This window comes from Parasteatoda tepidariorum, chromosome 4, assembly GCF_043381705.1.
Source record: "Parasteatoda tepidariorum isolate YZ-2023 chromosome 4, CAS_Ptep_4.0, whole genome shotgun sequence".
In the NCBI taxonomy this organism is placed as follows: Eukaryota; Metazoa; Arthropoda; class Arachnida; order Araneae; family Theridiidae; genus Parasteatoda; species Parasteatoda tepidariorum.
This window is the reverse complement of record NC_092207.1, coordinates 1,844,488-1,858,140: the sequence shown is the minus strand read 5'-3', so window position 1 is coordinate 1,858,140 and position 13,653 is coordinate 1,844,488. Positions and strand designations below refer to the sequence as shown.

Here is a 13,653-nt window from a genome sequence, read left to right as displayed (position 1 = left end):
ATTTTGGTTGTGCATACAAAGAAGAATTACTGCTGAAAGATAATTGGGAAGGAGTGAAATTGTTGACCAAGAATTTTTTAAGACATATTATGAGATAAATTAAAAATAGAAAAAAAAATAGATTGCAAGTAACACAGTTTTATATAATAAATTAGTGTTATTTATAATCTATTTTTGATAAGTATATCACTCATGTAAAGCTTACTTTCTCTTTAGGCCATTTTGGTTGTGTATACAAAGGAGAATTGCAGCTGAAAGACAAAGGAGAATCAAAGAAAGTAGCTGTTAAAACATTACATAACAGTAAGGAATTATTTGTTTTTATAATTTTTATCTTTGTTACATCACAAAAAATTATTTTATTTTATGCAGATCCACAGTACAAAATAATGCCAAGTTTATTTTGAGTACATTGGAATTTTGAAAGTAATGATACTTGAAAAGGTCACTATGTAATGAAAAAGGGAAAATATTTCCAAAATAATGTTGGTAGAAATAATATTATGATTCTTAAGTTCACGCTAATTACTTTTTTCTTTCAAGCTTTTATTTGTTTTTTTAATTGATAATTATTTGATTAATAATAATAAAAAAATTTACTCAAGAAATGGAAACTTCGTTGAAAACATTTTTAAAACTTTTAAGTTTTCTGGTCATTTCCTTTAAGTTTCATTCTGCAATTTAACTGATTTTGATGTTTTTAACCCAGATTATCTTGTAATTGATTTACCAGATGTGTTTCATTTAATATTAATTTACAATAAGAAAACTCTTAAATATACATAGGGGAAAGAGTGGACATGGGGTAAAAGTGAGAGTCGTAAGCGAGTGAGTTATTGTAAATTGGAACATTGATGTACACTACCATCTGCAGTTGCTTAATCATAATGTAAATACTTTAGTAGAAATTTGTAAAATAAAATTTTTAAGGTGCAAAAGTAACTTTTAAATTTTTTTCTTTATTGCTTTTAACGTATTTAATTTCAGAATTTCAACTGAAGGTAATAATATGTTACCAATATAATATTGTTTTTCACTTATTTTAGTCTTAACTTTTGCTCTGTATAGTTTCAATTAATCAGCATAAGGGCTAGAGTGAACATGCTTTAATTTTTTTCAAAAGTTTGCAATTAATTTTAAAAAAAAATCCTAATGGTATTGGATCAATAAAAATAACTTCTTGAGGAGAACACTAATTTTGAAGGAGCTTGTGGTATTCAATTTTTTAAAATAAAAATCTGTGTTGTGCAGAGTTATTTATAAACAAGTTGCTCATAAATCGGGGATTATGGTATTCAATTCTTAGGGGAAAAAATATTGTTCTTCGAATCATTAATTTTTTATTTTCCCCCCTTAAAAAATCAAATCTCCATTGAATAAATGGCTACCAAGCTTCCATCCAGTGACTAGTAGAACAAGTTTAAAGTTGACATTAATTTTTTTTTTGGTTAAAATAAAAAAAAAAAGAACTCAAAACATTTATTAAATAAATCTAATTAAATAATGAATTTCAAATATATTGATTTGCATTCAATAAGTCTTTTTTAGTATAGGAAAATGCTCTATTACAAACTAGTATTTTAACTAATATATGTCAATATTTATTCTCCAATAAGACTTACCAAAATGAGATTAATTTCAATCTTTTAGATATAACTTTATGAGTTTTAATAAATGACTATATAGCAATTTATCAAGCTTGTCCATGCTAACACCGGGTAGTGTGGACAAGGTGACCTTTGTTTAAAAAAAATTATTCTGGAAAAACTAAACTTTTTAAGTGCCTAGATACAAACCAGGATGATGTAAAAAGAAAATTATTGTTAAAAAAGTAAGAGTTAAAAATTATATTTGATAAGGTTTTTTCACTAATTTGTAAAAAATGTCTTACCCTCTCTCCCATACATATATATTGCAATTCTTTAATATGCAATAAGAAAATGTATATATTTAACTAGGATTTTAAAAATATGTATCAAAGGAATAATGACTATGGTCATTATTCACAAAATGATCTTAACGTTGCCTGTGGTTGCTATTTTTCCTAATGGAACTACTATCATTCGCAAGAAGCAGTAGAAACTATTTAAAAAATATATTTGTCCATTTAAGTATTTCTTTTAAACTTGTCAATTGCAGAAAAGTTTGATACGAAAAGCTATTTTATTTTATTGTTTAATTTATAAGTTAAAATACATTTGCATAAAATGTCAGGTATATAAAATATTAAATACTTATTCTCTTTTATTTATTTTTTATTAAATCAAACAATTATATTGCGTTTATCCAAATAACTTATTTTTCTTTCGTTTAAAGGTTCCACCACCATAGAACAGGATATTGAAGCTTTTTTACAAGAAGGTTTGATGATGAAAGATTTCCATCACCACAATGTCCTCACTCTTGTGGGGGTGTGTTTTGATGAAGGGGGAGAACCTATGGTTGTTATTCCCTACATGAAGCATGGGGATCTCTTATCTTACATTCGCAACGAAGAACATGTAAGAACCATTGGAGCTTTTTCCTACATAATCCATAGCAGGGATTCCCCCTTACAATTAATATTTTGGATCATAAAAATTAAATTCTGACAATATTAAATTTTGCAAGGATGAAAGCAAAATACGAAAGAACATTACTTAAGTTTATAAATTATGTTTGAAAATAGAAGCTGAATGAAAAATGAAAGAATGTGAAAAATATATGCATGATTTAGAAGGTATATAAGTATCAATTTTTTAGAGATAGACTGCTTTTGATTTGAAGAAAACATTACAACTTGAGATACACCACTCAAAAATTTATTATACGTAATGATTGTAGATGTAACACAACTGTAGTAAATGCCCACATTTAAATAAATTAAATGATTAAATAGTTAAAAAAGCCATTCAAATAATTACTAAGTATACAAAAAATAAATTTAAATTATCTTAATTTAAAAATACAAAATCGATTGCAATAACTTTTGTTTTGTAAAAATTGCACATCTGGTATGAAATATCCGACAATCAATAAAGAAAACAGAATTATTAAAGTAAATTAATTAATAAAACTATTGAATACTTATCTTGTTTTGTAGACAAGAATTAAAAAAAAAAGAAAGACTTAAAAATATTAAATGTTGAAAATACTTAGCCTTTTAAGCTTTAATGACTTCCAACTTCTATATACATATTTTCATTTCTTTCTCTTTTTAAAAATATCTAACACCTTGTATGTGTTAATATTTGATTTTTATTTAATCATAGCTATAATAAATTTCAATATTTTATGCAAGATAAGTGCCTAACTACAACCATCTCTCTCTCTTTTCTTAAATATAAATAAATATATTTGTCGAATAATTTGTCTTTACAAACATTTTCTATTTATTATCTTCTCATATTTAGACACCTACTGTGAAAGATCTTCTAACATTTGGAGTTCAGGTTGCTTCTGGAATGGCTTATTTGGCTGAAATGAAGTTTGTTCATAGAGACTTGGCTGCGAGAAATTGCATGTAAGATTAGTTTTAAAATATTTTTTAAAAAAAGTAAGGGTTATAATTATACTAATCGAATATTGAAATAATATTAAAATTACAGTATAAAATATTATTGCATAGCTGATAATAAAATCCGTATAAAAATTCTATAAATAGACCAATTGGTAGGTAGGCACTTTATTTACTTTGCACTAGAGCTGCACAATGGGCTATTGGCGACAGTCTGGGAAACAGGATCCATGCCATCTCTATTTTGATCTTTTGCAAAGGGGTGACTCCCCTGCTTTAGTAGCCTAATGATCTGCTTAGAAAATTTGAGCACTTTACGGTAGAACAGTTTAACGAGGAACCAAAGTGCTCACCCACCCACTTACTGACCGCAGCCAGTGATGCTTTTCAGTGTTCTACTGGGAACCATGTCTATACGATCAGTCCACAACGGGACCAATTCTAATACAGAGTTAAATATCTTTAAAATTTGGAAGGTTTTTTTTTTAAGTGCTATAAAAATTATAAGAAGAAAAAAAATATAAAAATTATAAAAAGAAGAAATTATAAGACTCTTAGGTGTCAATTTTGTTCCCTTATAAATGTTTTTGAAAATTAATTTTTCGGAAAATTAACATATTTTATCTCATTAATGAATACAAGAAACTAAAACAAAACATCATACACGAGTTTTAAGTTAAAATTTTAAATTTTTTATGTGCAAAAAACATTGAATTTACCATAAGTTTACTATCCCAAGTTATCTCTGCAAATGAAAAAAGTTAAATATTAGTCTTTGTATTATAGTTTTTAAAACAAGGAACAACACAAAGTGATATTTTCCAAATGCCAGGGAAGTGATACGCCATTTTTGTTTACTCTTTTTTTGCTATGTAAATTCAGTAACGATTGTATATACAATCGCACGTTTGCAGACCCACAAACCAACAGCAAAACTCCCAAATAAAAATTGTTGTTTTTTGTTTCCAGCTGAGTAAAAACTTGATAAAACAAAACGAATTCTGCTACGCCTGATTTTTTTTTCGGGAAAATAAAATTTGCAATGGGAGTTATCTCGGGATAATCAGGGAGGCGGTTAATGTGACAGGTGAGCTCTTTGTATGTAGAAATGATCAAGAGTGAACATGCTATTTCAGGTTAGATGAGGATATGACTGTAAAAGTGGCTGACTTTGGATTGTCTAGGGACATTTATGAACGAGACTACTACAGCAGCGATAATAAGAAAACTAAGCTGCCTGTAAAATGGATGGCACCAGAGAGTTTAGAGAAAGGAACTTACACCACAAAGACTGATGTTGTAAGTACTCTTCAGCTTGTTTCTCCTAATGGGCTGGTCATGAATTTTCAGTTCTAAAGGCTTCTTGCCACTAGTTTCAAGAAAAAATAGGAACAATGTTAGTAGTTAACATATTTATGTCAAAGTAATACTAGTAGTTATTAGTTGTCACAAATAATCAATAGTATTAACATTATCCACATATCATTGAAAGTTTTTAAAATAATAAAATTATACTATCAGAGTTGTTCCCAAATTTATAACGCATGATTCACTAAGTCTATGGTTTAGCTTATAAAAACTAATTGTTTTAGATATTAGACTTTATTCGTCAACATACCCAGCTTCACATTCATTCAAATGCGCCTCTCATTTTTTGATGCCTTTTTTATCGAATGATTTATCTTTGCTCTCAAAATAGGTCTCAGTTTAAACAATAACTTTTTCATTTGAGCCAAATGTCTAGCGCATTTTTTGAGGTCTGCAAAGAGCCTGTAGCCGCTAGGGGCCATATTGGGAGAGTATGGTGGGTGTGGAAGTTTTTTGAAGCGTAATTCATTCAATTGAACCATCATTTTCATCGGCATTGCCTTGGGGAAACTGAAAATTTTTTTCTTTACAGGTGAGGTCGTCTTTATTAATTTCGTCGCTTAGTCGATCCAATAAAGCCATTTAATATTCGCTATTGACAGTTTTTTTTTTTTTTTAAGATAGCAGCGGAATAAAATACCATGTGCTTTCTAGAATACGGAAGCTGCACCTTGTCTGATAACTGGTCTTGTTTTGGTCACTTTGGACGATTTTCCCTGGTTGCCATCCACTCAGCTGAAGATTTTAGTGAATCCAAGTTTTATCCATTGTCACACACTGACGAAAGAAATCCTTTTTATCTCGCTTTAACATATCCAAATCGGGTTCTGAATCGTTGACAGTTGTTCTTCTGGTGAGAGTAAATGCAGCACCCATTTTGAAAGCAACTTGTGCCTGCTCAAATTTAAATATAGAATTGTAAACACACTACCTTTTAAAATCTTCAAGGTGTCAGGTACCTCACGCAAATCTACTTAAGTCTTTCAAAATTATTTTATGAACGTTTTCTAAAACAAGGCGGGCCAAGGGTTGTCGTGTCAGCCGACCAAACGTGTATCCGAATGCAGCAAGATGCATCTGTTGTGTCTGAAAGTCCTCACTTTGGTAGAATTTGGGGAGAAAAGTATCACCTCAGGAGTTGTCTTTGTCTTGTGCATTAATGCCCTTGCTGTTAAAAGATAGAGCCATAAAAAATCCATGATCAGGTAGTGTGCATACTTTAAATTAGTTTGTAACATAACTTTGGATGTTCAGTATGCTTAAAATCGTGTCAAGTTATCAAATGAATAGCATTTTGATTGAAATTAGAATTTATGAATCAATATTTAATCCTACTCTTTGCATTACATTAACAGTGATAATGTTTAAATCTCCTTATTCAGTGGTCTTTTGGAGTGTTACTGTGGGAGTTGATGACAAGGGGAGTTAGCCCTTATCCTGATGTGGATAACTGGGATATCATACATTATCTTAAATCTGGAAGGAGGATGCCACAGCCTTCATACTGCCCAGATCTCTTGTAAGTATTTTCAACATTTAAATAATACCACGAGTTGTTTAACATAATGCCATTAGCAAATAAAATGCAAAGTTTTCTTTAAAGTTGATATCTGAAGTTAAAATAAGGTTATTGCAAGAAATGTACTAAACAAGTAATAGAACACCTTAATAACTTTTGATCTCTTAATTTTCCATGCACCTAGAAACAATGTTTCTTGAATCACATAAGATACATACCTTAAATTTGTGTGATGATCACATTTTTTTTAAACACTTTAGTAGTTACATTAAAAGAAATGAGAAGTGCCCCCATTCCCATACATGTTGTCTTCCTTAGAATCATTTGCTAAAAATCAGCAAAAAGATTACTGCAGTTGTTTTATTTTTCAATTTTAGTTTGAAATTATATGCATTCAGATTGACTCTACTGGTGCTTCCTTCACAACCTAAATTCATAAATTAAAAAATAAGATTCAAACTAATCTAAAACAAGGAAAAGTATAATTAGAATTTTTTTTAATGCTGGGGACTTGCATCTACTTCCCATTGGCCTCAGAAATGCCAAAATTGCTACTCTCTTATCGTTACCCAGTGGGCACTTGTTGTTAAGCCACGGCAGTGAAGTAGCGCCGCCCACGTCATATAGTAACAGAAACATTTATAGGGAGGGTTACATTCACACAGAAGAAAGGACATATAACACAAAGAGAATGTTACACCCATGCCTACGGTGGGATTCGAACTCGCAACCACTGGTCCCGTAGTCCAATACAGTGACCACTAGACCAGTGATAGGCATAATCATTAAAATAAAAGCTATTGTCAAGTAAACCAAGAGAGAAAAATTTTATTTTTATTTTGTACTAATGAAGTTTATAATTTGTGTAGTTTATAGCAGAAAACTCACATTAATTTTAAAAGAAAGTAAGCAAAAAGAATTGCATTAGTTAAAAATAAAATCAATTGTGACTTTTCCTTTTTAAAAAAAACGAAAGGACAAATTTATGTTTGAATTATAAAGCAATGGAAATAATAACTTATTCTAAAACTAAACCTTGAACAATCTTTTATGAACAGAAATTAAAGAAAACATTTTCACCAAAAGATTAAACTACTTACATTGAAGTGATATTTGGATCGGTTATTCCAGAAATAACAATATTTCTCTGATTATCTCTGCACGTCACAGTATATTTTATCCTGAGCTATGTGCATCGCATCAGAGCACAATACTGTGACATCTTTATTTATAATTAAAAGCAATTGGTTTGACATAGAATAGGATAGTAAGCAGCAATAGTGCCAAAGGCAACGTGTTTCAGCTCAAAACAATTTCTAAACAAAAACTAGAACTTCAAATTAAGTAACCAAATGTATTGTGGTTCTTTAAAAGTGAATCTGCATATGTTAGGGTTGCAGTAATATAAAGTTTGACTAAGGTAAGAACTCCTACCGCCACCAAGTTTGGCGCAGCATGTCCTTATTTGAACTTTGTGCCATTAAACCCTACATTCAATCAATCAATCAACCTACCGCCACCAAGTCTGAGGCTGTCTCCTGCTATGGAAACAAGAATAACACATTTCAGGGTGCTTAGCTTCTCTTCTCTCAAGGGCTAACTCAGTAGACCAAAGAAAAAGATTCCCTTTCTCTCGCCGACTTGAGTCAAAACCTGTCCTAAACAGTGACATAGTTGCATGTCGTTACCATAGTCAACGCCACGGGTCCAGACAAATGGCTAGGGGAGTTCTTACTTCAGACAAACTATACCTGCTTATTGTTTTGTAAGAAAAGGTGAGTCTAAGAAAAGTAATTTAATTTCAGGTATGAAATCATGTTGGGATGTTGGAATGAGGATCCCAAGGTGAGACCCTCATTCGTGCAATTGGAGGAAAGAGTAGGGGATGTCATTACAACGCTTCAAAAGAAGATCAAACAAAAGACTGTTGGACTCAATGTCACTTACGTCAATTATCCACGACCCAATACGAACAATGACCAGGTAGAAGAAACGTAGACTCAAATTGTTTTAGTTAGTTTGTTTCAATTTTGTGATAAGATATTTAAAGAAGATGAAAAGTGATAGTATAGGATAATTGTTGAATGCTTCTTTTAGAATGAGCTGTTAATTTTTGGAATGAATTGACAAGTCTAATGGAAGATAGTGAGAAAAGTAGCCAATGGAATGTGGGTAAAGACCATTCACTATTTACCAAGCATTTTTTTCTCACTGAATATCGCCTTATTTAGAGGTAGAACAGAAGAAATTAATGTGGTATGCAGACCACAACATGTCCTTGCGTGCTTCCGAAACGCCTTATTTCTTATACGTTCTTCAGCTAAGATCTTCAATCGTGATTTGAGTGAAAGTGTGATAAATCAGTATTTTCATGGGGAAATTTGGCGACACCTGAATGGTATTAAAAAATATACGTACAACGATTCATTGAAATTACTGTCAGTTATAGTGTGTTCAGTTAAATGTTCAACTTTCTGTGCCTTTGTATTCTCTTATAAAGAGACATTTTTACTGTTAAAAATCTTTTGTACTTTTTGTATTATAAAAACTAAAGAGAAATTTTTTTAAAAATTTTTTCCAATAAACTGTACAATTTTATTCACATTCATATTAAACAACAAAAATGCTTCATCATCAAACAAACACATAAGGATACCATTATTTTATTTTACAACTGGTGTAAATTTTGAGTTTAAGGCAATGTTCCCAACACCAAGAGGGATTCCAACCCATGATCCATCTACCTCTGAGGGTATTTTACGTCAGCAATGTGGTCGGTGCGAGCTGGGAGCAGAATTCAAATTGACCATCTATAATTGGGATTTAAAGTAAAGCTGTGTGATTTCATAGGGAAGTGAGTGTAAATGATACTATTTTTTTTTTTATAACAGTCACTGAACGGCCCATCCAATTTTGAGTTCACGACTAACAATGTTCAACTTGGTAGCCTTGTAATATTGAACCCGATTCAAAAGACAAAGAAACTCCTAGATCAAGTATTGGGTGAAATATGCTTTTGTGGAGAACTTTTTGATGAATTTCACACGCATTCGGGTTACACGGAAAGGAGAATCACGAAACCTCTCATGCTTCGCCTGACGGCAATGAGACTCTAACCCGTGGTCCGTCTACCACTAAAGATATTTTTCATCAGCGAGACGGGTGGCATGTAAACTACTTTTACATCTACAGTATCCCCAAAAGATTTTGAGCTCTCTGATTGGATTTCTCGGCATTGCCTTCTGTTACATCTTTTTGTAGCTTCTCCCCAATATCATTTCTCCGTAGTTTGTTCACAAAATGTAAATCAATCATAAATCAGTTCCAGTATATTTCTTATGCTAATTTTAAGACAAATGTTAAAAGTTTTGTACAAAATATAAAATAGGGTTATCAATGATCTTTCAAGGTGCGCAGCAAAATATTTCAACAAAAAATAAGCACATTTTAAGTACTTTCCAAGCACTCAGAAAATATTTTTAAGCACTATATACATTAACAAAATGCAACATAATTTTCAAAGACTTAACAGCATCAAGATAAAATAACTAGTTTCTGACAAAACACTATTTTCTTGATTATATTGGCCACTATAAAAAGATTGAGAGATTTTTCGGTTTGATTTCAGTGGGTGGAAAATGAAAACTGAAATTGAGAATATTTTGCAAAATGCAGCAGAATTGCACATAAGAGTGCTAAAATCTCACCGACTTCTGCTCAGAAGACGCACATGCGGACCCACAAGTATTTCATCAAACATGTAAAATGATTAGCGTTTTTATACGCTATGGACCGACGGTAGGCCAAAATGGATTGTGGTTGAATGAATTGTGAAAAGCATGATTTTGTATCATAGTTTGCAAAAATCAACAGGGTGAAGAAAAAAATCACAATGCAAAAAGGGAAAACTAAGCATTTTTTAAAAGCGTTATGCACCATGTCTTTTATAATAACCCATTTATTCAAATCTAATTAGCTTTAAGTTATATTCTTCATTTGCTTTAAAAAAAATTTCATACGTTTCAGTGTAATATTTTTTAATGTTACGAATTTCAGGTAAATGCAAGGTAAACAACCATGTTTTGGTAAAACATCAAATTAGTACAATAATAATTATTAAACATAAATTAAAGCATTATTAGCTAGCTTTTATATAATAAATATAGTAAGGATTAATATTTAAAATGAATAAATAGTATTATCTCCTTATGCACTTTTGAAATCTCTTACTTTTAATTTATTAAGTATGAACCCATTCAGTTTGAATTCATTATATATGAGATTTTAAAATGTATGTAAATATTATTGTAATTGTATGTAAATATATATTGTGATTACTTGAAAAAGATTTTATCATATCTTAGGGGAAAATATTATTTTATTAAAGAATCTGATTTCCTTGTTGTTCAACTTCACTCTTATTGATATTATTACTTTAAGAAATTTCTTTCACATTTTTCCTGCGGCACTTTCATGAACGCACTGTGGTTGACATACAAATAAATATTTACAATCCAATAGAAATGTACTAAAATTAAAAGATATAATTTTTTGTAAATTTATTCTTTCATTACTCATGGCATTAATTCAATGGACAATATAAATTGTCCAATCACACTTTGATGGGAATTATGCATCAAAAATTAATAAAATCTTAAAGACAATTACTTGATTTCTTATTAGATGTCAAATAATAGTTTTTCGGTATTATAAAACATTTAACAAACAAAAGAAAACATTGAAAATAAGTTATAATAGATATTTTAGTTTAATTTTATAAAAATAGATGATGCTACTAATAAAAATGTTAAATTTTAAACTTATTAATTTAATTTTAGTAATCCCCAAGAAATAAATAAAATATTAATTTAATTCGATAAACATTAATTTAACTCAATAAATATTAAGTTAAAACTATTGAGTTTTCATTTCATAGTGGATATAAGAATTGAGCAAGGCAATTAAACTTCCATTTCAATATTATTCAATAAATTACAAGCAGGGTGCATGCAGACTCCTTGGAAATTAAAAAGTGTCCAAGGAGTACTTGGAACTATACTTAGATTTCCAAATAAATCGATAGGAACTCCTTAGATTGTGTTGCATATATTAACTTACTAAGTCCGCTGATGAATTTTCTGTCCAAGCAGGGAAACTAAATATGACTTAGCTGTCAAAATCTACTAGTTTAAGAAAAACTTTAAAAGAAAAAAAAATTGAATTGCAAAAGTTAGAAGAAAAAAGTTACAGCAAATAATTGAAATTTTACAATCAAACTTAATTAATAATTTACTGTGATTTATTTTTTTTGTATACAATGCCTTAGATTGTCTTATGTATTCAAATTTAAAAATATAAGATTGGTAGGTTTTTACGTTAATCTTTAACATTTGTACTATGTACTTTAACAAGATTTATTAAAATATTTGAAGCTGGAAAATGTATTTATGTGTGAAAGCGATAGCTTTATTTTTCTTGATGAAGTTTTACGAAGTCCAAAATTTATTTCAAAAGGGCTAGAAAAAAATATCTTATGCAAAATATACATTTTTGCAAGTTCTTTATAATAACTGCTTTTCAATTTTAAAATTTTTTTTTTAATTTTTGATAAGTCCTGAAAATTTTGGACTCCTTGGATTTCTTCTTCTGATCTCTGTATAGAACCCTGATTACAAGTGATATTAGCTCCATAAGAATTCATGCACGTGATAATCATAAATTTAACGAAAAAAGCATTTTAAAAATTAAATAAATTTTTTTTGTTAAAGTAACTAAACTAGTTACTTACCAACAAACAAATCTTTTCCCTAAGGTTTTGAAGTTCTAGATTTCTATTTCGTCATTGTAAGTTCCCCAAATTCCTTTACCACCACTTTTCTAAATTTAGAACATTGCTTCTAAGGGTAATAATATTTGATGAAATACTAGTTTCTATTTCATTTTTAAATGAAGGGACTTTCTCAGGCGAATAAACTGACATTTTAAATTTGGAAAACGAAAGCTGGAGTGCAGAATCACTTCAATGCTCAAAATAATAAGCATGGCAGAATGAAATAGCCATACATCACAGAAGGCGTTGCCAAGAAATCCAGTCAGTGCACTCAAAATCTCTTGGGGATACCATAGATGTAAAGAGTTTACATGCAGCCGGGTGCTGAATTCTTATCGACAAGGCATCTCTTGGGATTCGATCCACTCAAACATGTTTATCTTTAACACAAAATTCTAATTAGCAATCAGACATATTAAGAAAATATTTCAACAGCAGAAATGCAGAGTTTCTTTTTCATACCAAAAGACTGAGACAAGACAATAAGTCTGAATATGATTATTAGCAGACACACCTGAAATTTCAATTATTCTGCACTATAAACTATAACTACACATTCCAACTTTTTGAACAACTATAAATTCCAACTTTTTTTTTTTGAAAAAAATTATGGCTGATAATATTTAAAAGTAATCTAATTTCGATATTATGATAACAATTACCTACTTCAGATTTATTTTGTAGTAAATAAATTATATATTTTGTTAATTAACCTAAATTTTAAGCTGCAGTGAATAATAGCTTTTCTGATATCCAATAATTCTTTTACAAGTATCATAATTCAATAAATTGCACACAATTATATTTAATATGTCTTTAATAATGTGCTTATTGTAAAAAGTAATATGATATAAACGTTACATATTTATTTGAAATTTAAAAATATCTTTTGTAAATGAATTTTATTTTTATTACACACTGAGTATCTTTTTCTCAACACATTGAATGGGATGATTGTAGTTGTCGTTTGCTTGCTGTTTCGAAGCAACAAAACTGATTTTTGAGCCAAATTGCGCCTAAGTTGCATTTTGGCTCACAGAATGAGTTATAGAGAAGAAATTTCATATCCAAACAGTTTGAAGCAGCTGTTCCAACCCTGGGTGTACCAAAATGACACCAAAAAACGTCTTACGTTTTTTTACAAAAGACCTTACTATTTGTGATTTTTGAACATTTTTCAAGAAATATTTTATTTACAAAAGATTATTCTGGTAACTTAACCCATTTACAATAATCAAAGAATTGAAAGAGAAAATATTGATGCTAGAGGGAAAAAAAAATTCCCTTCACCCAGAGTATAAAAATATTCTAAAAATTGTAAGTATTAAAAGTAAGCATAGAGGTACAGTGAGATGATCCACAATTGCTACTGTTTGCATGCTTAAGTCTATAATTTGTCATATATCGAGGGGAAAATCATAGTGGCAAAGAAAATTTAAA

The 13,653-nt window shown here is 29.8% G+C and overlaps 1 protein-coding gene across 5 annotated transcripts in view; it reads left to right on the top strand.

Moving 5' to 3' along the window:
- The window catches only part of LOC107436100 (hepatocyte growth factor receptor), a 76,340-nt gene extending 65,542 nt beyond the window's left edge, over positions 1 to 10,798 (top strand). For all 5 annotated transcript variants that reach the window (XM_071180429.1, XM_043050122.2, XM_043050123.2 and 2 more), the window contains exons 16-21: positions 217 to 303; positions 2,317 to 2,501; positions 3,393 to 3,502; positions 4,633 to 4,795; positions 6,247 to 6,383; positions 8,189 to 10,798. In XM_071180429.1, the coding sequence (XP_071036530.1) occupies positions 217 to 303; positions 2,317 to 2,501; positions 3,393 to 3,502; positions 4,633 to 4,795; positions 6,247 to 6,383; positions 8,189 to 8,381 (875 nt within the window). In that variant the 3' untranslated portion in view covers positions 8,382 to 10,798. The remainder of the gene's footprint in view (positions 1 to 216; positions 304 to 2,316; positions 2,502 to 3,392; positions 3,503 to 4,632; positions 4,796 to 6,246; positions 6,384 to 8,188) is intronic.
- Positions 10,799 to 13,653: the final 2,855 nt, after the last annotated feature.